Source organism: Elgaria multicarinata, chromosome 16, assembly GCF_023053635.1.
Source record: "Elgaria multicarinata webbii isolate HBS135686 ecotype San Diego chromosome 16, rElgMul1.1.pri, whole genome shotgun sequence".
Taxonomy (NCBI): Eukaryota; Metazoa; Chordata; class Lepidosauria; order Squamata; family Anguidae; genus Elgaria; species Elgaria multicarinata.
The window spans coordinates 12,333,119-12,359,268 of record NC_086186.1 but is presented as its reverse complement, the minus strand read 5'-3'; the positions used below and the strand labels follow the sequence as shown (position 1 = coordinate 12,359,268).

General features: G+C 42.2%; 3 protein-coding genes across 5 annotated transcripts; all 3 read left to right on the top strand.

The window, feature by feature from the left end:
* The first annotated feature begins 70 nt into the window (after positions 1-70).
* Positions 71-6,680, top strand: LOC134409747 (zinc finger and SCAN domain-containing protein 20-like). Its single transcript, XM_063142646.1, has 6 exons — positions 71-423; positions 879-951; positions 1,357-1,483; positions 2,147-2,427; positions 2,569-2,701; positions 6,634-6,680. The coding sequence occupies exons 1-6, from the start codon at positions 71-73 to the stop codon at positions 6,678-6,680; spliced, it is 1,014 nt and encodes a 337-aa protein (XP_062998716.1).
* LOC134409662 (zinc finger protein 558-like) lies at positions 6,634-12,394 on the top strand. Of its 2 annotated transcripts, none has more exons than XM_063142513.1 (6): positions 6,634-6,804; positions 7,898-8,421; positions 8,617-8,740; positions 9,057-9,142; positions 9,635-9,761; positions 10,906-12,394. In XM_063142513.1, the coding sequence occupies exons 2-6, from the start codon at positions 8,098-8,100 to the stop codon at positions 11,862-11,864; spliced, it is 1,620 nt and encodes a 539-aa protein (XP_062998583.1). In that variant the 5' UTR covers positions 6,634-6,804; positions 7,898-8,097; the 3' UTR covers positions 11,865-12,394. The 2 variants fall into 2 exon arrangements, with proteins under 2 accessions (XP_062998583.1, XP_062998582.1); XM_063142512.1 differs by having other exon boundaries at positions 10,903-12,394.
* A 2,544-nt stretch (positions 12,395-14,938) lies between these two features.
* On the top strand, positions 14,939-25,396 carry LOC134409658 (general transcription factor II-I repeat domain-containing protein 2-like). 2 transcript variants are annotated; one of them, XM_063142507.1, is made up of 7 exons: positions 14,939-15,026; positions 18,541-19,060; positions 20,296-20,413; positions 20,733-20,818; positions 21,078-21,204; positions 21,586-21,783; positions 23,015-25,396. In XM_063142507.1, exons 2-7 carry the CDS (start codon positions 18,647-18,649, stop codon positions 24,856-24,858), a joined length of 2,787 nt encoding a protein of 928 aa, XP_062998577.1. In that variant the 5' UTR covers positions 14,939-15,026; positions 18,541-18,646; the 3' UTR covers positions 24,859-25,396. The 2 variants fall into 2 exon arrangements, with proteins under 2 accessions (XP_062998577.1, XP_062998575.1); XM_063142505.1 differs by lacking the exon at positions 14,939-15,026 and adding an exon at positions 18,053-18,118.
* The last annotated feature ends 754 nt before the right edge of the window (positions 25,397-26,150 follow it).

Here is a 26,150-nt window from a genome sequence, read left to right as displayed (position 1 = left end):
ACAAATTAGGGCCATATTTGCCTTGAGATAGAAAATGGGAGAAGAGGCTCTCTCAGAGCACAGATCCAACATGAACCAGCAAGACTTAATCAGCCAGGAAATAATCAGGCAAAAGAGCTTGACTGAAGACACTGTTAGCTCAGATGTACAGCACCAGTGCTTTCAGCAGTTTTGCTATCAAGCAGCTTTGGGGCCCCGAGAGATTTGCAGCCGACTCCATGAACTTTGCTGTCAGTGGCTGAAGCCAGAGCAACACTCAAAGAAACAGATTCTGGACTTCGTGATCCTGGAGCAGTTCATGATGGTTCTTCCACCGGAGATGGAGAGTTGGGTCCATGAATGTGGAGCAGAAACCACTTCTCAGGCGGTGGGCCTGGCAGAAGGTTTCCTCCTGAGTCAGGCAGAAGACAAGAAGCAGGAAGAGTAGCAGGTGAGTGCATTTCATCCTGATAGTGCTAGGGCAGGCACAAAGGTGAGGAAGAATATCCTAAAATATACCTCTAATTACCCAACACTTTCTGGAAATCATCCAAAGGGGGATGTCCCAAATTCCCACGTGCTTTGCCTCTATCCTTCCTTTTCTAATCCTTATCCTCACTGCTGATTCAGGAGCAGGGCCTGTTTGCAGATGAGGACATTAAATTCCCTAAGGCAAGGAAGGCTCCATCAGGCACCAGAAAGAGGTCCCTACAAAGAGGGATGAAGAAGGAGGTTGACACAGGTGCCAACTTGCAAAGTAAGGTGCACAGTTCAAATATTTGAGGACTTTATACATGGAAACGAGCACTTGGAATTGTGGCCAAGGGCCCAAGTGAGGAGAGATGAGCTCAGTCTCATCTCAGAGGGTCCTTCCTTCCCATCGCCTTTCTTTCTCACAGGGGATGGAAGAATGTCGGCAACACATACTTACTTCACGGTGAACTCGAAAGCATTTCTATGCAATCAAATCAGGTAGGGAAAAGGATCACTGGGGAGACAGACAGGGGCAGCCTGAGTGCCTTTGTCCACTGCTCCCTTCCTTGGGCCCAAACAAATCTCTCTCCTCTTTGCTTCTGTCAAAGCTGCCCAATAGTTAGGCTTTGAATGACACTCATGAAGGTTTGGACCTGGAGGCTAATAACTGGCTGCTTCACTTTTACGAGCCTTTTGGAGTTTGCTTATCGATCGAGGTTGGCAACTTGTAGCCCTCTGGGTGTTTTCGTCTACAACTCCAATCAGCACACCACAGCATGGCCAATGGGGAGGGATGATGGAAGTTGTAGGCCAAAACATCTGGAGGGACGTATGTTGCCCAATTCTGTTGTGGATCATCTTTAGGTCACTTCTGAGGAGGAAATGTTTTCCATTATCTTTCAGACTCCGGTGACCTTTGAGGACGTTGCTGTGTACTTCTCTGAGGAGGAGTGGGCTCAGGTGGATCGTGACCAGAGAGCTCTGCACAGGCAAGTCATGGAGGAGAATTGTGGAATCATCGCCTCGCTCGGTACGGCTCCTTCTTCCCCTGTTTTTTTGATGCCGTTTAGAAATACAAAAACAATGTTTGCATATCTTGCTCTATATTATAGCACTTCAAGTCCCCTTCTTTGGGTCTACTAGGACATATCAGTTGTCTTAATTTAACTATTGATATGCTGCATTTCCATTCCACTCTGCAATCTGGGATTCTGCTCCCTATATCACCAAGGACTTGCTAATGCCCACGTGGCTGCCTTGTTCATCCCAGCCTTCTTCTCAATTTCCCAGCTGTTTTTGTTTTGTTTCATTCTTTGCCAATTTCCTGTAGACTGACTTGGTATTTACCAGTTCTTGACTGCCACTTTATGACAGTCATGCTGCTATAACTCTAGCTGTCATGTTCTGGGCCGTGGGTTGACCTAGAAGTGAGAATAATATGATTCTGTGTTGTGACCTAGCCCTTAATCAGTAGCTGGCCCAAGTCCACCCAATGACCTTCGTGTTTCATCTGCGAATTGAAACCAACTCTTTATGGGCAGAATGCACTGCTGTATTTTAACTACATGGTAATTAATACCTGCCTCCCATCTAGGTTTTCTCAGTTCTTTAATACAACTATTAGCTAAGTTCATACAATGTTTTGAGTGTCCTTTTCGAAGTCAGATTCTTAACAGTTTTCCATCTGTTGCAGAAGCTGACAAGTGTGGAATGGAGAATGAGGGAGAACGACTTGGGGTATCATTGAAAAGAGATAGACATAAAAAGAAAGAACAGAGAAGGAAAACTGAAAGAAATCAGAAGAGGAGGAATGAATCCCCTCCTTCTCAGGGTGACTCTCATGAAATTGCAATCCAGGAAATAGTATTGAATACTAAATCAAAACGTAGAAGTTATTGTAATAACCACAAAGTGGAGCAACCATTTAAATGTGAAGAGTGTGGAAAGTGCTTCAGTTCAAGGTCACCTCTCACTGTCCATCAGAGAACTCACACAGGGGAGAAACCATATACATGCTTGGTGTGTGGAAAGAGCTTCAATCGGAGCTCAAGCTTTAAGTGCCATCAAAGAACTCACACGGGAGAGAAACTACATAAATGCTTAGTGTGTGGAAAGAACTTCACTGGAAGCAAAGACTTCACTGACCATCAAAGAATTCACACTGGAGAAAACCCATTTAAATGCGATGAGTGCGGAAAGTGCTTCCATACGTGCACACAAGTCACTGTCCCTCAAAGAATTCACACTGGTGAGAAATCATATAAATGCTTGGACTGTGGAAAGAATTTCAGTTTGTTCTCAAGCCTTAGGTCTCATCAAAGAGTTCACATTGGAGAGAAACCATATAAATGCCTGAAGTGTGGAAAGAGCTCTAGTAGAAACTCATACCTCACTGTCCATCAAAAAATCCACACTAGGTAAAAAAATTAAAATGTAAATGCTTGAAGTGAATTGATCTTTTTAGCTGAAAACATCATGAACTGAAGTTTTCAGGAAAGGTGTCTGAGGAACTGGGATAAATAGTGGTGACAAGTGATGTAAGTTTAGACCTTACTGACAAATTGAAAGCTAACAGTTATCAGGCCCGGAAGGTATGCATCCAAGAGTTCTTAAAGAACTCAAATGTGAAATTGCTGAGCTTCCAACAAAACTATGTAACATGTCCCTAAGATTGGCCTTTGTACCAGAGGTGTGGAGGTTTGCCAATGTAATGCCAGTTTTACAAAGAGAATCCAGTACATTACAGGTCATTTAGATTAATGTTTATTCTGGGACCCCAGGCCTGAGATTCCCCACTGCTGGAATAAGAGGAGAGGTCCTCTTATAGACTGGTAAGAACATAAAGTAAAGACTGGAATAAATTGTCACAGTGGAGAGATGTAAACAGTGGGGTCATGCAAGGATTTGTATTAGGACAAGTGCTTTTTAACTTGTTCATAAATGATCCGGAATTAGGAGTGAGAATGATGATACCAAATTACGTTTGCAGATGCTACCAAATTATTTCAGATGTTTAAAACAAAAGGGGATTGCAAAGAGCTCCAAAAGGGTCTCTTCAAATTGGGAGAATAGGCATTAAAATGGCAAATGCAGTTCAGTGCAAGCAAGTGTAAAGTGATGCATGTTGGTGCAAAAGAAATCCCAACCTCATGTATATGCTGAACTAGCAGTGACTGACCAAGAAATAGATCTTGGAGTAGTGCTAGACGGCTGGATGAAAATGTTAACCTGTGGTCCTGCTGTGAAAATGGCAAAGTCCATTTTGGGCATAATTAAGAAAGGAGTCGAGTCAGTTCCTCTGCCTATTTTATCAAATATTTTAGTTCAGATGCATAGGAACGGAATCAAAATTCCTGAAGCTGCAATTATTTACTGAAGAGGCTTGGATCTGGGATCGTCATGTATCAAAATTATGATTGGAATACTGAATCTGTTGTTTCAGGTTTTGCGTGATTTTTAACAACTTGCATGTGGTGGTGAGCTTGTTCATAAATAAATGATGCCAAAGCCTCCAAAACCAAGCTGTGATGTGTAAGTCCCCTGAACTTTTTCTTTGTATTTTAGTTATTGCGCCTGCTGCGTATAATATATATAATATATACACACTATATATATAATTATTTTACACGCTGCAGGAGCAATAACTAAAATACAAAGAAAAAGTTCAGAGGACTTTTTATGATAAAACATGCTAAAAGAAATGACTGAGCACACAGAATCCTCATACATGCCTGTACTTCATTATATATATAATGTAGCCTTACCATCTACCTACAAGTTTCAATATTGATTCCTTAATCCTGGCTGATGTTAATTTCATTGCTTCTGAAATTTCAGCCCCTAAGTGGGCTTCCATTTATGCTTCTTTTAAATCCATCAAATCACCATATGTTTTCATCACCAGTACAATATCCCATTCATGTAAATCCTAAGTAATATCTCTTTCACTGTGATTAACTGTGAACATAATGCAATGAATAAATAATTTCTCAAATCTGCTAGCATTCTCATTGTTTCCTGCAAAGTTACAAATTTACCTACAAGTGGTCTCACCTACGAAACCACTTCCCCTCTATTTTTCAACAATTTTAACATCAGTTAAGAGCTGTGCTCCCACAAATACATCCTTCAGCTAACAAGTCCCTTTTGTTTCCCAATGAAGGTAAAATAAAGTTTTGATCAGTGTAACCTGTAAGTCTTTTGGGGGGAAATACCCAGAATTGGAGTAATGATGTCTTGTTGGTGTTTTAATTGATAATATTGTTATTTTTTTGCCCAAACAGTTCTACCAGGGGACGTTACCACCACATGTACTCCACCCTCTTCTCAACTTCCAACATTTATCAGAAACAGTTCTGAAGTTCTGTTATGCCTTGGTTGTGGTTAAGTGCCCAGGAGAAAGTACTTTGAAACCTAATGCCCTTGACCTTGTTTGGGTACATCGAGTTGGTGTACTTGTCCCTTTAGAGTAATCTATTGACATTCCTAAATCCACTTCCTAGGATGCTTTTTATATTTCACATAACTCACAAAATAATTCAGTCAACAATCCGTATAGTGTGGATACCATGGCTTTTAAACACTAGAGATTTAGAACTTAAAAGACATTCAACATTGGTAGGTCTGTGTGTTACAGCCCATGGTTAAAAATTGGCTGCTGAATTAGATAGGCCTTTGGTCTGAACCCAGAAGGGTTCTTCTTAGGCTAACACATGGGGACTGTGTAACAATAGAACATTTGGGGATACTGAAACCAAGGAAGAATTGTACCTTCAAGTGTATTTACTGCACATCAGCATTTTAACACATCATTTGCATAATGCAACAGATTGAAGAGTGCTCCAGTTGACTGTGGGAGGCCTCCCAGGAGGACTGCGTAATGGAACTAAGGAGATTGGACAGTGCTTTACATTAGATAGGGTGACCATATGAAAAGGAAGACAGGGCTCCTGTATCTTTAACACTTGTATTGAAAAGGAAATTTCAGCAGGTGTCATTTGTATATATGGGGAACCTGGTGAAATTCCCTCTTCATCACAACAGTTAAAGCTGCAGGTGCCCTGCCCTCTTTTAAATCTGGTCACTCTAGTATAGCTCCTGCAGCTTTAACTGTTGTGATGAAGAGGGAATTTCACCAAGTTCTCCATATATACAAATGACACCAGCTGAAATTCCCTTTTCCATGCAACTCTTAAAGATACAGCAGCCCTGTCCTCTTCATATGGTCAGCCTACATTAGACTGCATGGAGAAGAGAGCCTGAAGATTCTACAACAAGGGGGATGGGAGGTTCCCCCTCTTTCAAACCACTTTTATTTCCCCTCCAATATTTTTCAATCCTTAACTCTGCTCCCTCCATCTCCTTGCAGAAGAATCTCCTGAAAACAATCTCCCTTTTTAGGTGGGCGTAACAGGAAGGTGCACTCACTCTGGGCCATAGGTACAAACGAAAAGAAATACAATGACTTTCATTCCCGGTCATGTGTGGGACAGGAGCATCATGCACAATGAGCGAGGGGTGTGTGTGTGTGTGTGTGAGTGAGTGTGTGATGCCACCTACAAACAGCTTTGGCTCCCTGTCCTGTTTGCAAATGTGCCCTCTGTGTAGCCATTGCTGACTGAAATCTGCACCCTTAGGACAGGGGTGGGCAGAAGGCAGATCTCCAGATGTTTTGGATTTCAGCTCCCAGAAGCCCCTGCCAGTGAGACCAATGATCAGGAATGCTGGGAGTTGAAATCCAAAACTTTGGGAGATTTATGTTCTGCCCACCCCTTAGAAGACGAAAAACAGCAGAAGCGTTTCTTCTCGCATTAATCACTGAATTAAGAGGAGTCCTGTTGGGTGGAATCAGGAGAGGCTTTCCTGCTTCTTGGAGAGAAAAACCAGTTATTAAAAAGCACAAACAGATCAGAGTCTTCACTGCCAACTTCCTAATAGTTTTGTCTGGTGGATGACAAAGTCCCGAACACCCCCACAAGAGGCAAAAAACCCGATCTCTGCACAGCAATGCATGTTTCATCGGATGCTTCTTTGGAAGACTCGGAGAGAATATTGTTGCTTGCTAAGGGTTAAACGAACTGAGCTCGATTCCTAGAGTGGAATGGAAAATAGGGCAGGAAGGGGGGGGTGTCATCCACAGCAAATGCCTCTCCAATGCCTCTTCCGGCCTGCCTCCCCCAGTGGAGGAAAGTGGTCTTCTCAAGCGCCCCATAGCTGAGATCCGGTGAGGACCACCCCCCTGGTGCATTTGGACGAAGGGGAGTCCAGTGGTTGCAAGGGAAAGTTGGTTGGAAGACTCTGGAAGAGATGCCCAGGATCAAACCTTAGCCAGTAAATGGAGAGAAAAGGCAGGTTGGTTTCTGCTGGCTGAGAAAGTCAAGGAGAAACACCCACCCACACCACACACTTATTTTACCTGTGCACCCATCATCACCCTGCTTCAGGGAACGTTTTTCTTTCCTCGCGTTTGCAAAACTAAGATGCCCGTCTGATTTGTGGGAGTTGAAACCGGTGCAGCAATACTGAGTCGATAAATGGAAGTGAATTATCCATTATACTCCTGCACTTCAATTATTAGAATTAGAACCCCTAATGATCAGGCGGTGCCTTGTTCTTAATGCATTTTTGCAAACTGCCAATCTGCATTCAGAAGGGAAGACTGTCAGGACACAAAAGCTAAAAGACGGTGCGGAGAGGTTGAAAGAAAAGGGGGAGAGTCATTCAAAAAGCAAGAGAGGAGAAAAAAACTACACAGCTGGTAGATCCCAGATGCTTTAGGATACAACTGGACTTCTCTGAAGCAACAGACGGCTAATGCAAGTAAGAGCTTGCCTTTGTTCTGTTTCAGCAAGTCAGACCTTAGCTGAGAGAGAAATAGAATCGCAATTTAATTGAGGTAGTATCCTGGACCTCAGATGCCGCAGAGAACTGTTGCATTAATTTACATTAAAGAAATAGGTATATCTTTAATTGTTTAATGTAAAATAAAGTAACATTTCTCTGCGGCATCTGAGGTCCAGGATAAAGTTATGCTTTAATCATAAACCTAGATTTTAAGCATGTGGGATTTAGTTGATTAATCCTCTGACTTCTCAAAAAAAGTATTACTCAATTAAGATTTCTTAAATGGAGTGACAGCCTGAATTTAAATCCATTTCAGGGTAATGGATTTAAGTGTAAGTGATGTTGAATGGAAGGAGCCTTAAGAGAAGGCTGAGAAAGGAAGCGTTCACAGAGGGGGAATAATTATTAAAGAAAGACCAGTGGTGGGAATGCTACATCTTCTGGCCTCAACTAGATGGAGGAACTTAAAGTCTTGGAATCTTGGCATTCATCTTATTACGTTCTGGGAGAAAGCCTGGTTGATTTCTCATTTGTTTGGGGAAAATCCTCCTGTCTTAACAGTGTAATAATGTACTTACAGAACGGTGCCTTGGCTTTGCAGGACTTAGTAGCACCACCAATTATCCCGTCGTTGCCTTGAGTCAGAAATTAGCCGACGAGGAAAGCAATTCTTTGGCCCTGTTGGGTGCTTCCTTGGAGCACAGATCAAAGAAGGACAAGCAAGATTCAGCTGTCCCTGAAGCAGGAAGAGGTCTGGGGACAATTAAGACTGAGAACAGTGTGGGATCCGGCGAAAGAGCTATGCAGAAGGTCCAGAATGAAGACAGTGTCAACTCAGAGGTACTGCGCCCGCGCTGCCAGCAATTCTGCTACCAGGAGGCCGATGGGCCCCGGGGGTTTTGCAGGCAACTTCACGATTTTTGCCATCAGTGGCTGAAGCCAGAGCAACACACAAAGAATCAGATTCTGGATTTGGTGATCCTGGAGCAGTTCCTGACAGTCCTTGCACCAGAGATGGAGAGCTGGGCCAGGGAATGTGGAGTGGAGACCAGTTCCCAGGCAGTGGCCCTGGCAGAAGGTTTCTTCCTGAGTCAGGCAGAGGACAAGAAGCAGGAAGGGCAGCAGGTAAGGACATTTCATCCCTATAACTGCAAGGGGCCAAGAATGTAAGGGAGGGTATCCTAGAACTCTCTATTGTCTACCCAACTCTTTTGGGAAATCGTCCAGGGAGGGATATCCGAAACCTCCACATCCTTTGCCTCTATTATTCCTTTTCTCATCCTCTGCAATCCATGTCTTGGATCCTCATTGCTGTTTCAGGAGCAGGGCCTGGTTGCAGAAACGGGCACTACATTTCCTGAGGCAGAGAAGGCTCTATCTGACACCGGAAAGAGACACCTACAAGGGGGGATCAAGCAGGAAGGTGGAGATGCCACGTTGCAGGGTAAGGATTAATGGGCATATTATAACTTGGTCTCCTTCCATTGATTATGCCAAAACTCCATGGTCGCTTTTTGGGGGAGGGGAGATAACTTTCCTGTAGCCCTTTTCCCCAGTTCAATAATGTGTTTAGTTTGAACACTTGAAGACGTAATACCTGGAAAGCAGCACTTTGGTTTGTGGCTAAAATCCCAAATGGGGGAAGAGATGTGCTTTTCACAAAGCTGAAATATAAAATGAGTATCAACATCCAAAATGCATTACTTAATCTCTGAGACGTGCACATGCTACTGGGGTCCCATCAGATTTGTCTCTTGCAGGCCGTGGAGTGATGTCAGTGATACATATTCAGTCATCATCTCTGTTTTGCGGTGAAGGGAAAACAGCTTCAGTACAACCTCATCAGGTAGGGGGAAGGATCACCAGGGAGACAGACAGAGGCGCATTGGACCTCTATCCCCTGCTCACATCTCACCTCTCCTTGCTTTTGACAAACCTGCCACTACGGAGGCTGTGAATTTATTTATTTTTATTTATTATTGCATTTATATCCCGCCTTTTTCTCCTCCAAGGAACCCAAGGCGGCATACATAAACCTCCTCCTCTATGTTTTATCCTCATAACAACAACCCTGTGAAGTGGGTTGGGCTGAGAGTTTGTGACTGGCCCAAAGTCACCCAGGGGGTTTCCATGGCCAAGTGGGTATTAGAACCCGGATCTCCTGACTCCCAGTCCAACACCTTAGCCACTACAGCACACTGGCTCTCGCTCATGAATGACACTCATTAAGGTTTAAATATGGCAGAATGATACCCTCCCCCTCACCATAATTAGCCTGTCAGACTTTGCTAGTAGATCATGTTATCTGTGAGAAAGAAATGTTTTCTTTTTCGTCCAGGATCTGGTTACTTTTGATGAGATTGCTGTGCATTTCACTGAGGAGGAATGGGCTCTACTAGATCCTGGCCAGAAAGCTCTGCACAAGCAAGTCATGGAGGAGAATTGTGGGACGCTGACTTCGCTCGGTAGGGCTCCCTTTTACCTTGGTTGATGATAATATCTGTCTTCAAAAGCAATCAGTGTTTGTGTATGTAATATAAGTCCTACATGGCTCAGGTCCAGGTTTTCTGAAAGACCATATTCTATTTTATAAGCCTGCCCATGCTTTGAGATCTTCTGGAGAAGCCCTTCTTTCAGTCACACCATCTTCATAGGTACATTTGGTGGGAACACGGGAGAGGGCCTTCTTGGTGGCTGCTCCAGTGCTCTGGAACTCTCTTCCCGGGGAAGCTAGACTGGCTCCCTCCTTGATAAGCTTTCGGAAGCAGGCAAAGCTTCTTTGTTCCAGCAGGCCTTTGGCAAATAATCTGGGCCTCCGTCTATACTAAGGACTTTTAAAATTGTCATGTATTTTAAACATTTAATGTTTTAATGTTGTAATATAATTAATATTTTTTTAACTTCTGTATATTTCTTTTCTTTTTTCATATTTCTTTTCATAGGTTTTAAAATGTATATGTTTTAAATTTTGTAAGGCTGCCTTGAGGCCCAGTATTGGGCAAAAGGCACGATACTAATACTAATACTAATACTACTAATAATTATTATTTATTTATTTTTATTTCATTTATATACCGCCTCACAGCCAAAGCTCTCTGGGCGGTTTACAAAAGTTAAAAACAATGAACATTAAAAACGGATATACAAAAAATTTAAACCATCACAAGCATAAAAACAATATCGATTTAAAACAACTATTCTGGAGTCAATTAAAAATTAATAATAATATGTGTGCATGCAAGTTTTGTAAATTACCTATATTTTAGACCCTTGTGTATCCTTCTAACAGGATTTCTCTATTTCCCCCTTAAAATATTTATATCTTGCCTTTCTAGTTAACAAAAATCACAAGGGGACTAACAATGAGTTGGACACAGATTTAGTCTTACTTGAAGCAGAGCCTTGAAATAACTGGGTCTTAAGTTAGTCATGCCTCTCTGTTAGTTCCTACCTCTACAGTTGGCCGTCTTAAACTTCTCATGCCTCTGCAATGTTCTGGTCTTTCTCTTATCTAAATACTCTCAGGCAATAATCTGCCCATGACAAAGAATTTATTTTTCAAGCACGCATTCTAAAGTGCTTATCAGTTTCCCCTCTTCATTCCAGAAGAGGATCGGTGGGAAATGGAGAATAAGAGAGAACCCCATGGAGTGTCACTGAAACGAGACAGAGGAAAAAGGAGGGAACAGCAAAGAAGAAAAACTGAAGGAAATCCTAAAAGAAGGAGTAAATATCCCGCTTTTCACAGCAACCATGAAGTGGCAATCCAAGAAAAAATAGAAAAAAGAAATGAAAAGAATAAGTGTTGTGTATGTCTGAAACAATTTACTTATAAATCAAACCTTAAAGCTCATCTCAAAATCCACACCGGGGAAAAACCATTTAAGTGTTCGGAGTGTGGGAAATGCTTCAGCGTAAAGGCAAACTTCACATATCATCAAAGAACTCACACAGGGGAGAAACCATATAAATGTTTGGATTGTGGGAAGAGCTTCCTTGTAAGCAGAAATCTCAACAAACACCAAATAATCCACAAAGAGGAAAAGCCGTACAAATGCTTGGAGTGTGAAAAGAGTTACAGTTCAAGCACAAGCCTCATGTACCACCAAAGAAGTCACACAGGAGAGAAACCATATAAATGCCAGCAATGTGGAAAGAGCTACAGTGTAAGGAAAAGCCTCACATACCATCAAAGAACTCACACTGGGGAAAAACCATATAAATGTTTGGAGTGTGGAAAAGGTTTCAGTAGAAGCACAAATCTTACTTGTCATCAAAGAATCCATACAGGGGAGAAACCATATAAATGCTTGCAGTGTGGACAGAACTTCAGTAGAAGCACAAACCTTACTTCTCATCAAAGAATTCACACAGGGGACAAGCCGTATAAATGTTTGGAGTGTGGAAAGGCCTTCAGTAGAAGCACAAGCCTCACATACCATCAAAGAATTCATACAGGGGAGAGACCATACAAATGTTTAGAGTGTGGAAAGAGCTTCACTTTGAACACAAGCCTCACATATCATCAAAGTACTCACACTTGGAAGAAAGCATATAAATATTTGTAATGCAGGAACAGCTTCAGTCAGAGCTCAGAACTCATTTCTTATGAATTCACACAGATGAGAAGCCGTATAAATGCTTAGACTGTAGGAAGCGTTTTGGTGTCAAGACAAGCTTCATGTACCAAAAAGAATTTGCATTGGGGAGAAGCCACATAAATGACTGGAGTGCGGAAAGAGTTTCAATAGAAGCACAAGCCTCCGTAAACATCAGTGAGCTCACGCAAGGAGGACGTGTAAAATACTTGGAGAATGGAATGGGGAACTATAGAAGTGCTTAAGAACATAAGTGCTATCCTGGATCAGACCGAGGGTCCATCTAGTCCAGCACTCTGTTCACACAGTGGCCAACCAGCCGTTGGCTAGGGACCAACAAAGCAGGACATGGTGCAACAGCACCCTCCCACCCATGTTCCCCAGCAACTGGTGCACACAGGCTTACTGCTTGGGGAATGGAATAGGATTCAATCACAATGCAATCAATATTTCTCATTCCAGAGTGCAGTTATGAAAAATTCTGTATAAATAAATGCTGTGCATGGCGCCATAAAAAAGACAAGAAAGAAGAATAAATCCTGTTTCCTTTCTTTTAGTCTTACATTGGTATCTTGTGAGAAATAATGACCAACAGAATAGACCACAGATATTCCAAAACCTGGAGAGGAATAACAATATTACAATCCTCTGCCCAGTTTATCAAATAGGTTTTAGCCTTTTACACTTCTCATTTAACTCTTAGTAAAATTCAGGGTTGCCCCCCATGTCAAATTTCATAATACATATGAACAACAGGTGCTCACCTTAACCTAAAGTTAAAACAATGAGTGGTTTTCATTTACCTTTTGTGAACTGAACATTTATTTTAATTCTAAACCATTTGCATAACTGTTCTCATGAAGCACCTGTATTACAACAGGCCCTGATAACTTTGGGATATAAGACAAACCAAGTGAACTGTTTAATATGAGGTTCCATAGAATGGTTCCAGGTGGTAAACCTAAGACATTGTTAAAAACCTGAAATAGATCTACCTGCTTATTTTAAACATTTTTAAAAGGAAATGAATTCAATTATTTCTGTTTGTCTATTTCTTTTATACAAAAAGGCTGCAAAATGTTACACACTCCAGGTTTTCAGGCACAATTCTTTCCTTGCCTTACCTGGAGAAGCCAGGTATTGAACCAGGGACCTTCTGCTTTCAAAGCATGTGCTTTATCACTGAGCTATGGCCTCTTTTCTAGTTTTATGGGTTAGATTCCACTTCATCAAATGCAAGATGTTCCATTCTAAGTCAGAATACACATCCGTACTGCAAAATACAGCTCATAGGCTTTTAAGGTTTGGATCCTATTCTCAGCGCTTGCACAGTAGGGTTTCTCTCCCCCTTTTTTTCTTGGTCATTCGTATGCATGCAGCACCTGGTGAAATCCCCTCTTTATCACAACAGTTAATGCTTCAGGAGCCTTGCTCTCTTGAGCAGATACAAAAGAGGACAGGGCACCTGTAGCTTTAACTGTTGTGATGAAGAGGGGATTTCACCAGGTGCTGCATGCATACAAATGACACCTCCTGGAATTCCCTTTTCTATACAAATATTAAAGATATAGGAGCCCTGTCCTCTTTTTCATATGGTCACCCTAAAATATTCCAGCTTCAGTAACCTAATACCTAAAATGGGATAAAAACTATTATTGTGATTGAGGCAACAGTTGATAGAAATCACAGGGAGCGGTGCAAAATATTCAGGAAGGTTGCATTGTGATTATAAATCCTTCCTGCATAGACAGCACTCAATTTAAATTCCAGATAAAAGCACATTTAAAACTGCTTCTCTGTCTTCCACCTGTGCATGCCAACAGCAGGAGAGAAACTCAAAATGCTTTGAAGTGGCATGTTTGAAATCATGTCTATGGAAGATGAAAGACCTTTCTCATATTCGTTGCTTGCTACCCTGACCTTCCTTGACTACTTTTGATCTGCAGTCAAATTATACGCTCATTAGAACAGGAATCTGTGTAATATGCTTTTATTGCTCTTTACTGCATACATTGGTGACACTATATATAAATCACAGTAATTGATTATAAAAACAACTCAAATTCCTGCAAAAGACATGTGGCTGCTTTTATCTTCACCCGAGTGAAGATAAATTGAAAGGCTTTTCTCCAGTGTTTAAAAAACTAAAAGGAGACTGGTCAATTTCACACAAATATAATCCTCTGTATTTTCCCTCCCCTTTTCCTTACACCCCTTCCCCCCAATCCATTAAGGAAAAAAGGAAAGAGTGCAGAGAATGCTTTTTTTTATTGGGTGAGTACTAGGAATCTTCGCATCTGGAATCACTTAGACACACAAAGAAACTTCATTTAGGACAGAGGGGGAGGAGGGGAGCTGACCAATCTCCTTAAAACACATACAACCAGAGAGGTATGATGGAGAGGATTGCAGGAGGATTTGTACCCATGGAGTTTGGGTGCCACTTTCTCCCAGAAAACGGTTCACTCTATCTCCCTACTTTCAGCTCCTTGTTAAGGATCTCACTAGGGCGATTGCAATACCTTTATTAAGCCCACCTACAGTTCACAAAATAAGTGTGCAAGCTTTTGACTTCTCCAGAAGTCTTCATGCTAGATGGTCATCAGAGCAAAAAAAAAAAGTGGGAAGTGAGATTAAGATGAAATGAGGGAGGAGATTGCGGACATTCAAATTGCTTTGATGGCTTCTGATTGCACCTAGGGGCTACTGGGATAAACAGTGGTCGACTCCCCCATTTTTGAAAATATAAAACCCAGCTGTTATCCAGATGTCTCCATCGTTAGGCAAAACACGTAGGTCCCTTTGCAGTTAAAAAACAGAAATGGAGATAGACTGGGCAGCTTTTATATTAAAACAGCTGGCGATTGTTAAATTTTGCCTTTTCCCCACCCCTCCTGATGACCAACATGGCTAACTTTGCTTTTTGTGTCAAAAGAAACATGCAACCTTCACTTCCGGTTCTCCTTGGACTGCTGCCATGTGCCGCGCAACGGGAGCATCATGTACAAGGAGGTGGGATGGGGGGGAGAAGGCATTGCTCCATCCCCACATCTCTTTGCCTTGCCACTGTCGACTGGGAATCTGAACTATTCAAACAGCAGAAACGTTTCTTCTCACATTCTTCAATAAACAGTGAGTGGATTTCTGTTTAGCTGGGAAATGATGGGATTTCCTACTTTTGGAGGGGCGGGGTTATAAGTAACTCGTAAACAAAACCAGGTCTGAGCTCTCACTGCCAGCTTGTTCCTATTTATGTCAGGCGAGGGGAAATCAACTAAAATGATTAAGGGGCTGGAGCATCTCCCCTCTGAGAGAAGGTTACATCAGCTGGGATTGTTTAGCTTGGAGAAGAGGAGGCTGAGGGAGGACATGACAGAGGTGTACAAAATTATGCATGGTGTGGAGAATGTGGACAGTGAGGCATTTTTCTCACTCTCTCAAAATACTAGAACCCAATGGAGTCATCCCATGAAGCTGGTGGGAGATTCAAGACAAATAAAAGGAAGAACTTCTTCACACAGCGCATAGTTAAATTATGGAACTCACTACCACAAGATGTAGTGATGGACACCAAATTAGATGGCTTTGAAAGGGGGGTGGGTGGATAAATTCTTGGAGGCTATCCATGGCTACTAGCCCTGAAGGCTATCCATGGCTACTAGCCCTGATGGTTGTGTGCTACCTCCAGTATTCGAGGCAGTACGCCTGTGTGCACCAGTTGCTGGGGAACATGGGCGGGAGGGTGCTGTTACTCCATGTCCTGCTTGTTCATCCCTGGCCACTGTGTGAACAGAGTGCTGGACTAGATGGACCCTTGGTCTGATCCAGCAGGGCTCTTCTCATGTTCTTATGAAAGTCGCTGCGCCTTGGAGAGGCCGAAGAGCCGCCTGCGCAATGCAGGTTGGCATTCGGCGCTCCTTGGAGAGAGACTCAGAGAGGAAATTCTGCAGAGAAGACTAAGGGTTAAACGAACTGAGATACATTCCTAGAGAGGGAAGGAATTTGGGGCCGGAAGGGGAGGGGTTGTTCCCCCCCCCATAACAAATGTACCTCCCCCCACGTTCCTTCCTGCCCCACCTCCTCCGCTGGAGGAAAGTGGTCTCTTGCTCGCTCTGCCCTCCCTTCCCGAGCGCTGCATCGGAGCCGCCTTCCTTCCTTCCTTCCAGGTTGGGTGAGTCCCCCCCCCCCACTGTGCATTCGGGTGAAGGGGGGTCCCAGGACTGCAGGGGAGGAAGGAAAGAGGGGCTTGGGGAGGTGCTGAATGCAGAGAAAAGGCGGGGGTGGCATCTGCTTGCTGATCGAGAGGGTGGATCACTTCGCTGAGAAGAGCCAGCCAGACCCTCTTCGCATTTCAGACCCCCTCAAGAAACGCCTTTCTTCCCTCTCCTTTCTGCAAAGCAGAAAAGAGATTCATCTATTGCACCTCTGTACTTCGATTGGGATTATGCCCCTTGCCTCCCCCACCCCCATAAATCTGGGTGCTCTGGTGTGCGTTTTGCAGTGGCTTGAAGGCAGGGGGAGTATTTAAGCAAAACGCAAAAGTATTAAATGGCAGGAGAAAGAGTATTTAAGCTGAATTCAGAAGTATTAAATGGCAGGAGAAAAGAGTATTTAAGCAGGATGCAGAACTATTAAATGGCAGGAGAAAAGGGAGTATTTAAGCAGGATGCAGAAGTATTAAATGGCAGGAGAAAAGAAGGAGTATTTAAGCAGGATGCAGAAGTATTAAATGGCAGGAGAAAAGGGAGTATTTAAGCAGGATGCAGAAGTATTAAATGGCAGGAGAAAAGAGGGAGTATTTAAGCAGGATGCAGAAGTATTAAATGGCAGGAGAAAAGAAACACAATAGAGAGGAATGTGAAAGAGGAAACAAGGAAAAACATTGCAATGGATCCTTCTAGGCTAGATCCCCTCTACTGCTTTATATTTATTTATTACATTTATATACCGCCCCATAGCCGAAGCTCTCTGGGCGGTTTACAAAAGTTAAAAACAGTGAACATTAAAAACAAATATGCAAACATTTTAAACCATCAAAAGCATAAACATAACAATATCCATTTAAAACAACTATTCTGGGGTCAGTTAAAAACTCAGCATATGTTGTTAACTGCCTGGGAGGAAAGTCTTGACCTGGCACCAAAAAGATAACAATGTTGGCGCCAGGCAAGCCTCAATGGGGAGATCCATAATTGGGGGGCCACCACTGAGAAGGCCCTCTCCCTTGTTGCCATCCTCTGAGCTTCCCTCGGAGTAGGCACTCGGAGGAGGACCTTAGATGTTGAGTATAGAGTACAGGTAGGTTTAAAGCGGTATTGAAGTGCACTGATAACTGTTGGGGCACATTACACAGTCCATATGCTGTTTTCATAGTGTTATTTTCTACATTTTATTTGACATCCAAAGTATTGCAATAATTGTCATTGTGTGTCCTACGAGGAAGACATGTGCAGGAGGGTAGCATTACCATGATGGGATCATAATGATTTGACAAAAGGTGTAAACTTGGCCTTAGTTTCTGTGGGGCCCAAAGGTTGTGGGCTTTTGGAAAGCAAAGCCTGCCAGTGCTGGAACAAGAGGTTTTCCTATGTTATGCTCCAGCAAGGTAGCTCTTAGATGCAGGAGGAATGGAACCTCCCTGTATAGGGGCAATATATCAATCACAGATGCTACAAAGGAATGTTACTTTGTTTTACATTAAATAATATATGTCTAAAATAACGAAGAAGTTAATAATAATCACCACTCTGAAATTCTCGAATGGGGAGCGGTATATAAATATTGTAAATAAATAAATTTCCGTTTAATGGAAAACTGTTATAAAATATTTACCAGATAGTACATGACTTCAAAGAGGCTTAAGCATTTTGAAGTTTCTCTCTGCCCGCTCCCTCAAAATGCTAGTGGCGTAAATATAAAAATGCTGCTATTCTCTCTCTATAGTAGGATTGTCCAACACTTCGTACAGAACTGACAGATGGTGATAAAAATTAAATGGAAATGGAATGGAAATCCCATTAGATCCAAAAATTATTCTATTACGATATTTGTGAGGAACAGGATCATAATAATACATTAAATAATATTATTTATTGATGGCAGAAAGAATATTACTGTGCAGTCTTATTCATATCTACTGAGAAGTAAGTCCAATTGAGTGCAATAGCACCTATAAGGGTGTATAGAGTTGCAGCCTTACAGGATGAAGAAAAGAGAAAAATGAGGTAAGCATGGAAGGAGGATGAATTTTATAGAAAAATACTTTCATTACTGTAATATAGCCTCTATGCTAGCTGCAGTACATTCAATTAAATTAATACATTAAATAGAGGATCAATTTTATTAGAATTCAGATAAATGTAAATTAACGATTACAAAATGTTAAGAATTGTTAATCATGAAATTCTGGTTTTGTTTGGTTTGCATACATGTGAATTTTCTCTATTTCTCTATTGCAGTATTTTTCTGCCCTTGATATAACTGTCTGCTTGATATATTAATACATTCCTTTAAAAAAAAATTGTTCACAAGTGACAGGATGAATCAACCAAGATTTATTTAATCAAATGAAAGCCGTCCACGTTTGTTTGGGGGAAATCTTTTTGCCCTGACAATACACTTACATAATTATGCTTTGGCTTTGCAGGACTTGGTGACATCGCCAACTAGGTCCGCCCTTCCCTCCATCAAACAGAAAGCGGCAGAAAACGAAAGCAGTCCTTTGCCCTGTTTGAGTCTTCCTTGGATCGAAGATGGATGAGCAAGACTCAGCTGGCCCTGCAGCAGGAAGAGGTCCTGAGACTATCAAGACTGGGAGTAGTGGAGAATCCTGGGAAAAAACGGTGCAGAAGATCCTGGGTGCAGACACTGTCCGCCCAGAAGTACAGCGCCAGTGCTTCCGACAGTTCCGCTATCAGGACAGCAAGGGCCCCAGAGAGGTTTGCAGGAAACTCCAGGATCTTTGCCATCAGTGGCTCAAGCCAGAGCAACACACAAAGCATCAGATTCTAGACTTGGTGATCCTGGAGCAGTTCCTGACGGTCCTTCCAGCGGAGATGGAAAAGTGGGTCAGGGAATGTGGAGCCGAGACCAGTTCCCAAGCAGTGGCACTGGCAGAAATTTTCCTTTTGACTCAGGCAGAGGACAAGAAGCAGGGAGATCACCAGGTGAATATGTCATCCTGATAGTTTCAAAGGCCAAGAATATGAGAGAGGATCATAGAATCATAGAATCGCAGAGTTGGAAGGGACCTACAAGGCCAGCGAGTCCAACCCCCTGCTCAATGCAGGAATCCACCCTAAAGCATACCTGACAGATGGTAGTCCAGCTGCCTCTTGAAGGCCTCTAGTGTGGGAGAGCCCACCACCTCCCTAGGTCACTGGTTCCATTGTCGTACTGCTCTAACAGTCAGGAGGTTTTTCCTGATGTCCAGCTGGAATCTGGCTTCCTTTATCTTGAGCCCGTTATTCCGTGTCCTGCCCTCTGGGAGAAGAGATCCTGGCCCTCCTCTGTGTGACAACCTTTGAAGTGTTTGAAGAGTGCTCTCATGTCTCCCCTCAATCTTCTCTTCTCCAGGCTAAACATGCCCAGTTCTTTCAGTCTCTTTTCATAGGGCTTTGTTTCCAGACCCTTGATCATCCTGGTTGCCTGGATATTCTAACCCTGTCTATTAAGTACTCCAAAGAAAAAGGGGGTGTGGGGGGAGAAACCCTACTATAAGAACGCTATGTATAGGATCCAAACCTCAAAATCATGTGAGTGTAATACAAGAGTCAGTGGAGAGTTCTACTGTGATAATAAATGTATATTCAACTATAAAGATAACAATAGTCTATGTAAATCATCTATTACTACACGTAATCAGGGTATCATGAACACTTCAATGAGGTGCAAATGAGTGTTACAGCACAATTAACACAAGAATACACATCCATTTACAACATATTTATTTTTAAATTCAATGTCAGAAGTAAACAATCCTGGTGCTTTTCTTATCCTAAGACCTCTTGGTATCCTTGAAGTGTCATGATATTCTGCCATAGTCGAAGCATGAAGGTCCATTCTAATGGACTGTTTATGTAAATAGACAAAATCATGCCAAGAATACGACTCATTTTCATTTTCATTAGGGCCCGATTCAAAAAGGGAACTGTTGGCCGTAAGGCGACCGCTAGCATGTTCATCGGAGGCGAAAGTTTGAGTCCAATCCATTGTCTCTTGTATTACACTCACATGCTTTTGAGATTTGGATCCTATACATAGCGTTATTAAGCACTCCAAACATACTGGAAACCATGCAGGGAGGGATGTCCCAAAATCTCATGCCCTTTGCCACTATCATTTCATTCCTTTTGTAACTCTTCTCTTCATTCTATATCTTGGGTCCCCACCGCTACTTCAGGAGCAGAGTCTGTTTACAGAAGCAGGCACTAAATTACCTGCTGCAGAGAAGACTTCATCAGGTACCGGAAAGACTCCCTTACGAAGGGGAATGAAGCAGGAGGCTGCCACTTTGTCAGGTAAGGCTTAATGGGGCATATTTCAACTTTATCTTCCTCTATTGATTGTACAAGATATCTGTGGGCTGTTCTTACGTTCTCTAGTCCTTTTCCACAACTCAAAAATGAGCTTGCTTACTTTCAACGTGAAGATTTTGATTAATGGCTAAGAGCCCAAATGGATGTGTTTTTACGAAAATAAAATATAAAATGGCTGTCAACATCCAGAATGCCTACAGTGGATGAAGAGAGCTTATTTAAAAATGCTTTAAATCAATAAATTACTCTTTTTGAAATGCCTATGTGTACTTACACGTGCATTGCCATTATCTTTCACCAGGTAGTGTAATGATGTCAGCAATACGTACTCAGTCATCATCTCTTCTTTGTGATGGAGGGGAAAAAACTGCCATACAGACCGACCAGGTACGAGCAAATATTACTGGGGAGCCTGATGGGAACATTATGGAGACCTCTGTCCCCTGCTCACCTTCCTTGGCATGGATGAACCTCTTTCCTTCTCTTTGCTTCTGTCAAAGCTACTCATTAGGAAGACTGAATGCAGTTCATGAAGGTTTAAATCCAGCATGATAATAATTAGTCCCTTAACTAACCTTTTGGATTTTGCTTTCAGATCGTTATTATGTTATCTATGATGTGGGATTTGTTCCCCCTTTTCAATCAGGGTCCAGTAACTACTGAGGGGGTTGCTGCACATGTCCCTCAGAAGGAGAAGGCTGCGCTGGATCCTGACCAGAAAGCTCTGCATGGGCAATCCATGGACGAGAAATGTGAGCTTGTCACCTCTCTCGGTAAGGGTGTCCATTCCCTTTTTGATAATAATATCTGTTTATTAATGGAAGAAGAAATACACCTCAAATGCCCTTTTGATATTTTGAATGTATCTATTTTTATTTATAGAAACATTTCTGCCCTGCCTTTCCATTTCACAAAAATCCACAATGATTATACCTCAATACGAAAAGTTACAACCACAACATATTGAAAACAACAATTTATCAATTGGTATTAAGTTGTGAAAACACCAGGGAACATTAAGAGCTGCAATAAATAGAAACACAGATTGAAGCTATGTCGGTAGCCTGATAGAAGAGCTTCATCACAAAGTTGTTCAATGATTTGGGGACCTATTTCTAACTCAGGCTTTTACCAATTTCCTGTCTTCATCACAGAAGGTGGCAAGTGGGAAATGGAGAATAAGGGGGAGCTACGTGGGATGTCACCAGAAAGAGACAGATACAAAAGGAGGGAACAGCAGAGAAGGAAAGCTGGACCAGTTCGGAAGAGGGAGAATGAATCCTCTGCTTCCCAGGGCAGCGACTTCCATGAAAATGTAATCCAAGAAAAAATAGGCAAAATAAGCAAAACTGGTAAGTGCTATATGTGTTAGTTTACGTTCTAAATCAAACCTTAAAACTTAGTATAAAATCCATGTAGGGGAGAAACCAGATAAACGCTTAGATTTCTGGCCTTACTAACTAAAGCACATACACACACAAGCAACTTTGCATGCTGATGTCAGCAGTGATTGGCAGTAAGTAAGGAAACTCAGCCACAGTTAGGGCAATGGTGCACTGTGCTAGAAAAACCGAGGAGGAGGCAAGGAACAGGCATCACTCCAGCACACAATATAAATGGGAGACCCTTGAGGATGGCAGGGCATTGCATTGTCTGCTCTTAATAGATCACTTCTGGTTGGACTGCAACTCCCAGCACCCCCCAGTCAGCACATTAAGAACATAAGAAGAGCCCTGCTGGATCAGACCAAGGGCCCATCTAGCCCAGCACTCTGTTCACACAGTGGCCAACCAGCCATTGTCCAGGGATGAACAAGCAGGACATGGTGCAACAGCACCCTCCTACCCATGTTCCCCAGCAACTGGTGCACACAGACTTATTGCCTCAAATATTGGAGATAGCACACAACCATCAGGGCTAGCAGCCATGGACAGCCTTTTCCTCCAGGAATTAATCCATTGCTCACAGAAACATGCCATAGCACCGCTGAGACTTTTTGTTCCCTCCTCCTGCACCCCCACTTGGTTGCACCATAAAAACTGTTGTTTTTATACTGTTTTATATGTTTTTGATGGTTTTTAAACTTTGTATACTTTTAATGTTTACCATTTTTAATTGTTGTAAACCGCCCAGAGAGCTTCGGCTGTGGGGCGGTATATAAATGTAATAAAATAATTAATTAATAAATAAACAAATAAATAAAAAAGTAAGTGTGCAGCCACCCCTTTTGGGCAGGCTCAAGTTGCCTTTTCCTGCCTGTGAGATCTTGGCCAGGTAGCTGCAATTCCTCCCCATGCACAGACTAGTAAATCCTGAACTCCAGTGTGGCGTTGCAGCCCCATCTTCCTGATGAATTTAAACACAAGTTTCCTGAGTGCGTTATTGATTTGGGGCTCTTCATTTTTCCATGCAGTGGGGTGTTTTTTGGCTTTCCTGCTGACTTTGCTGTTTTCTATGGGTTTGTTTTGTTTCTACATAAATAGCTCCAGGACTAATGACTTCTCTGCTTGCAGTTTTTAAATAAGGGTTTTTAAAAAGTTTTCCTTACGAGTAGAACTGAAATTCTGTTTTTCCCCCCTTTAGTTGTCAGAATTACCGAACCAGCCCGAAAAAGACAAAGGACTTACCTTTTCCACAAAGAGTGGGAAGAGAAGTATTGCTTTATGGACGTGAATGGAAAATCTGTGTGTTTAATATGCTCTTCAACTGTAGCAGTTGCAAAGAAACACAATGTCCAAAGACATTTTGAGAGAAATCACAGTACCTTTGCGAAGAACTATCCACTGGATTCTGAGCTTCGGAAAATGAAGGTCAACGAAATGAAATCTAAATTTGCAATACAGCTGACGGGCTTTACCAAGCCTGTGGTCCAATCCAAGAATACTACAATTGCATCTTTTAAGATTGCAAGCTTGCTTGTTAAGAGAAACAAACCTTTTGAGGACGGGGAACTGTTGAAAGAAGTGTTTTTGACTGCTAGCGATGCCATTTTTGAAGGTTTTTCCAATAAAAAGGAAATAATTGCAGCAATTCAGAAGTTGCAGATGTCTGGTAACACGATTACCAGAAGAATTCAGTCCATTTCAAGCGACTTGGAACATCAGCTGCAAAGCGATTTACAGAAGTGTCTTTGGTTTTCACTTCAGCTTGATGAATCCACAGACATGACAGACACTTCTCAGTTGGCCGTCATTGTGAGGATGATATTTAGTGACCTTTCTGTGAAAGAAGAGCTACTCAAAATACTATCACTGAAAGGAAAAACAAGGGGTGAGGATATATTCCAGACTTTTAGAAGCTATGCTACAGAAATAAATTTGCCTCTTCACAAACTCTCATCCATCACCACTGACGGGGCACCAGCCATGGTGGGTTGCATTGATGGATTCATTGCCCACTGCCAGAAAGATGAAACTTTCCCAAAGTTTGTTTCCTATCACTGTATCATCCACCAAGAAGCATTGTGTGCTAAAGTACTCCAGTTTAAGCACGTCATGGATGTTGTCACAAAAATAATCAACTCTATCCGTGCGGTCTCCTTGCAACATAGGCTTTTTAAGGCACTTCTGAAAGATGTGGATTCAGAGTGCAGTGATCTCATTTTGCACACTGAAGTTAGATGGTTGAGTAAAGGAAAGGTTTTGGCCAGATTTTTAATCCTGATAGAAGAAATAAAAGCGTTTTTGAAGTCTAAAGATCAACATATTGAGCAACTTTATGACAGGTTTTGGTTGGTGGACTTGGCTTTTCTTGCTGATTTGATGCAAGAACTGAACAGTTTGAACATTGAGCTTCATAGAAACAATAAGCATATTTCTGGGATGATCACTTCAGTCAATGCTTTCAAAGGTAAACTGAGGCTGTGGAAGTCGCACTTGCAGATTAAATCCCTTATTCTTTTCCCTTCAATGAGACAAGTTGTTGGTGAGAGTGATTTCAACAACCTACCGTTTGTGAGCCACCTTGAAACACTTGAGGAACAATTCCATGCTCGATTTCAGCAATTCACTGACATTGAACCAGTTGTTTCATTTTTTGAGAATCCATTCAGCCCAGTTGATATCACAGAAACTGCAGTGGCCATTGGGGAACTGTGTCAGACTGGAGTAGAAGAAATAGAGTTGGAGATTGTGGACCTCCAAAACGACTTGGTTTTAAAATCAAATTCAAGTCATGACAATTTTTGGAGTCTGGTTGATTCACAAAAGTTCCCTTTGTTGAGGAAGACAGCTGCAAAGATAAAGTCTTATTTCGGATCAACTTATCAATGTGAGTCAGTCTTCTCCACAAGGAGATTTATCAAATCGAAGAACAGAACGCGAATGACAGATAAGCACCTGGATGAATGTTTGCGAGTGGCGATTTCGTCATACACCCCCAATTATAGCAAGCTTACAGATGGCATGCAGTGTCAGGCATCTCACTAGTCCAAAAAAAAGTTGTGTCAATCAGGAGTTGGTAGTCTTGGGGTTTCCTGAATCTATTTTGTTTTTCACTAGAACTCCCAAGGACCAACGCTGGAGCCAGGTGCAACATAAAGGCTCTATAAGGTGGACATGGTTTTCAGTACCACAACTGGACTCTGCATACAATTCTTGTTATTTCCTCCCAAGCTTTCTTGATTTCAGCAGGTTAATTTAGGAGAGGGGAAAGCTTTTTGTTGCTATTATTAAACAGGAGTTGGAAACCTTTCCTGTCTGCCCCTGGTGTAAGTAAGGTGATGTGTGGCTGGTTTGCACTAATCATTTGCTTAAATAGGGCCATCTTCAACATGGCAAATTTCAATAGTTTTCTATTCTGTGTACTATAAAATAGTAAAATTATTAGTGTTAAATATATCATTTTATTTGTAACTGAGTATATGTTTATGTAACAATAGTTTAGGAACAATTGTTTTATGTCTTATTATTTTCTCTACAGCAATCTCTACTATGCAAATGAATAAATGCTCTTTTAAATATGGAACCTCTCAGCATTTTGTGACTGTCCCACCTTACACCATGGTAACCATTTTGTGACCAGGCATGCCCTTTCACAGCAGCCATTTTAGTGTTGACACCCACAACACTTATTCAAAATCCTATATGTACCCTTGGGCCCATTTTGTGCCCCTTTGCAGCACCCACAACACTTATTCAAAATCCTATATGTACCCATGGGCCCGAAAATGTTGGGGATCTCTGCATGTTAGCATGAGCCCTAGTAAACATTAGAAAATCCGCACAGGCATGAAACCATTTAAAGGTTGGAGTGTGATTAAGAGTCAGAATAAAATGGGCATTTCAAACTGGAGAACCCACTTAGAAGACGGCATTGAAAAAATCATAGAATCATAGAATAGCAGAGTTGGAAGGGGTCTACAAGGCCATCGAGTCCAACCCCCTGCTCAATGCAGGAATCCACCCTAAAGCATCCCTGACAGATGCTTGTCCAGCTGCCTCTTGAAGGCCTCTAGTGTGGGAGAGCCCACAACCTCCCTAGGTAACTGATTCCATTGTCGCACTGCCCTAACAGTCAGGAAGTTTTTCCTGATGTCCAGCTGGAATCTGGCTTCCGTTAACTTGAGCCCGTTATTCCGTGTCCTGCACTCTGGGAGGATCGAGAAGAGATCCTGGCCCTCCTCTGTGTGACAACCTTTTAAGTATTTGAAGAGTGCTCTCATGTCTCCCCTCAATCTTCTCTTCTCCAGGTTAAACATGCCCAGTTCTTTCAGTCTCTC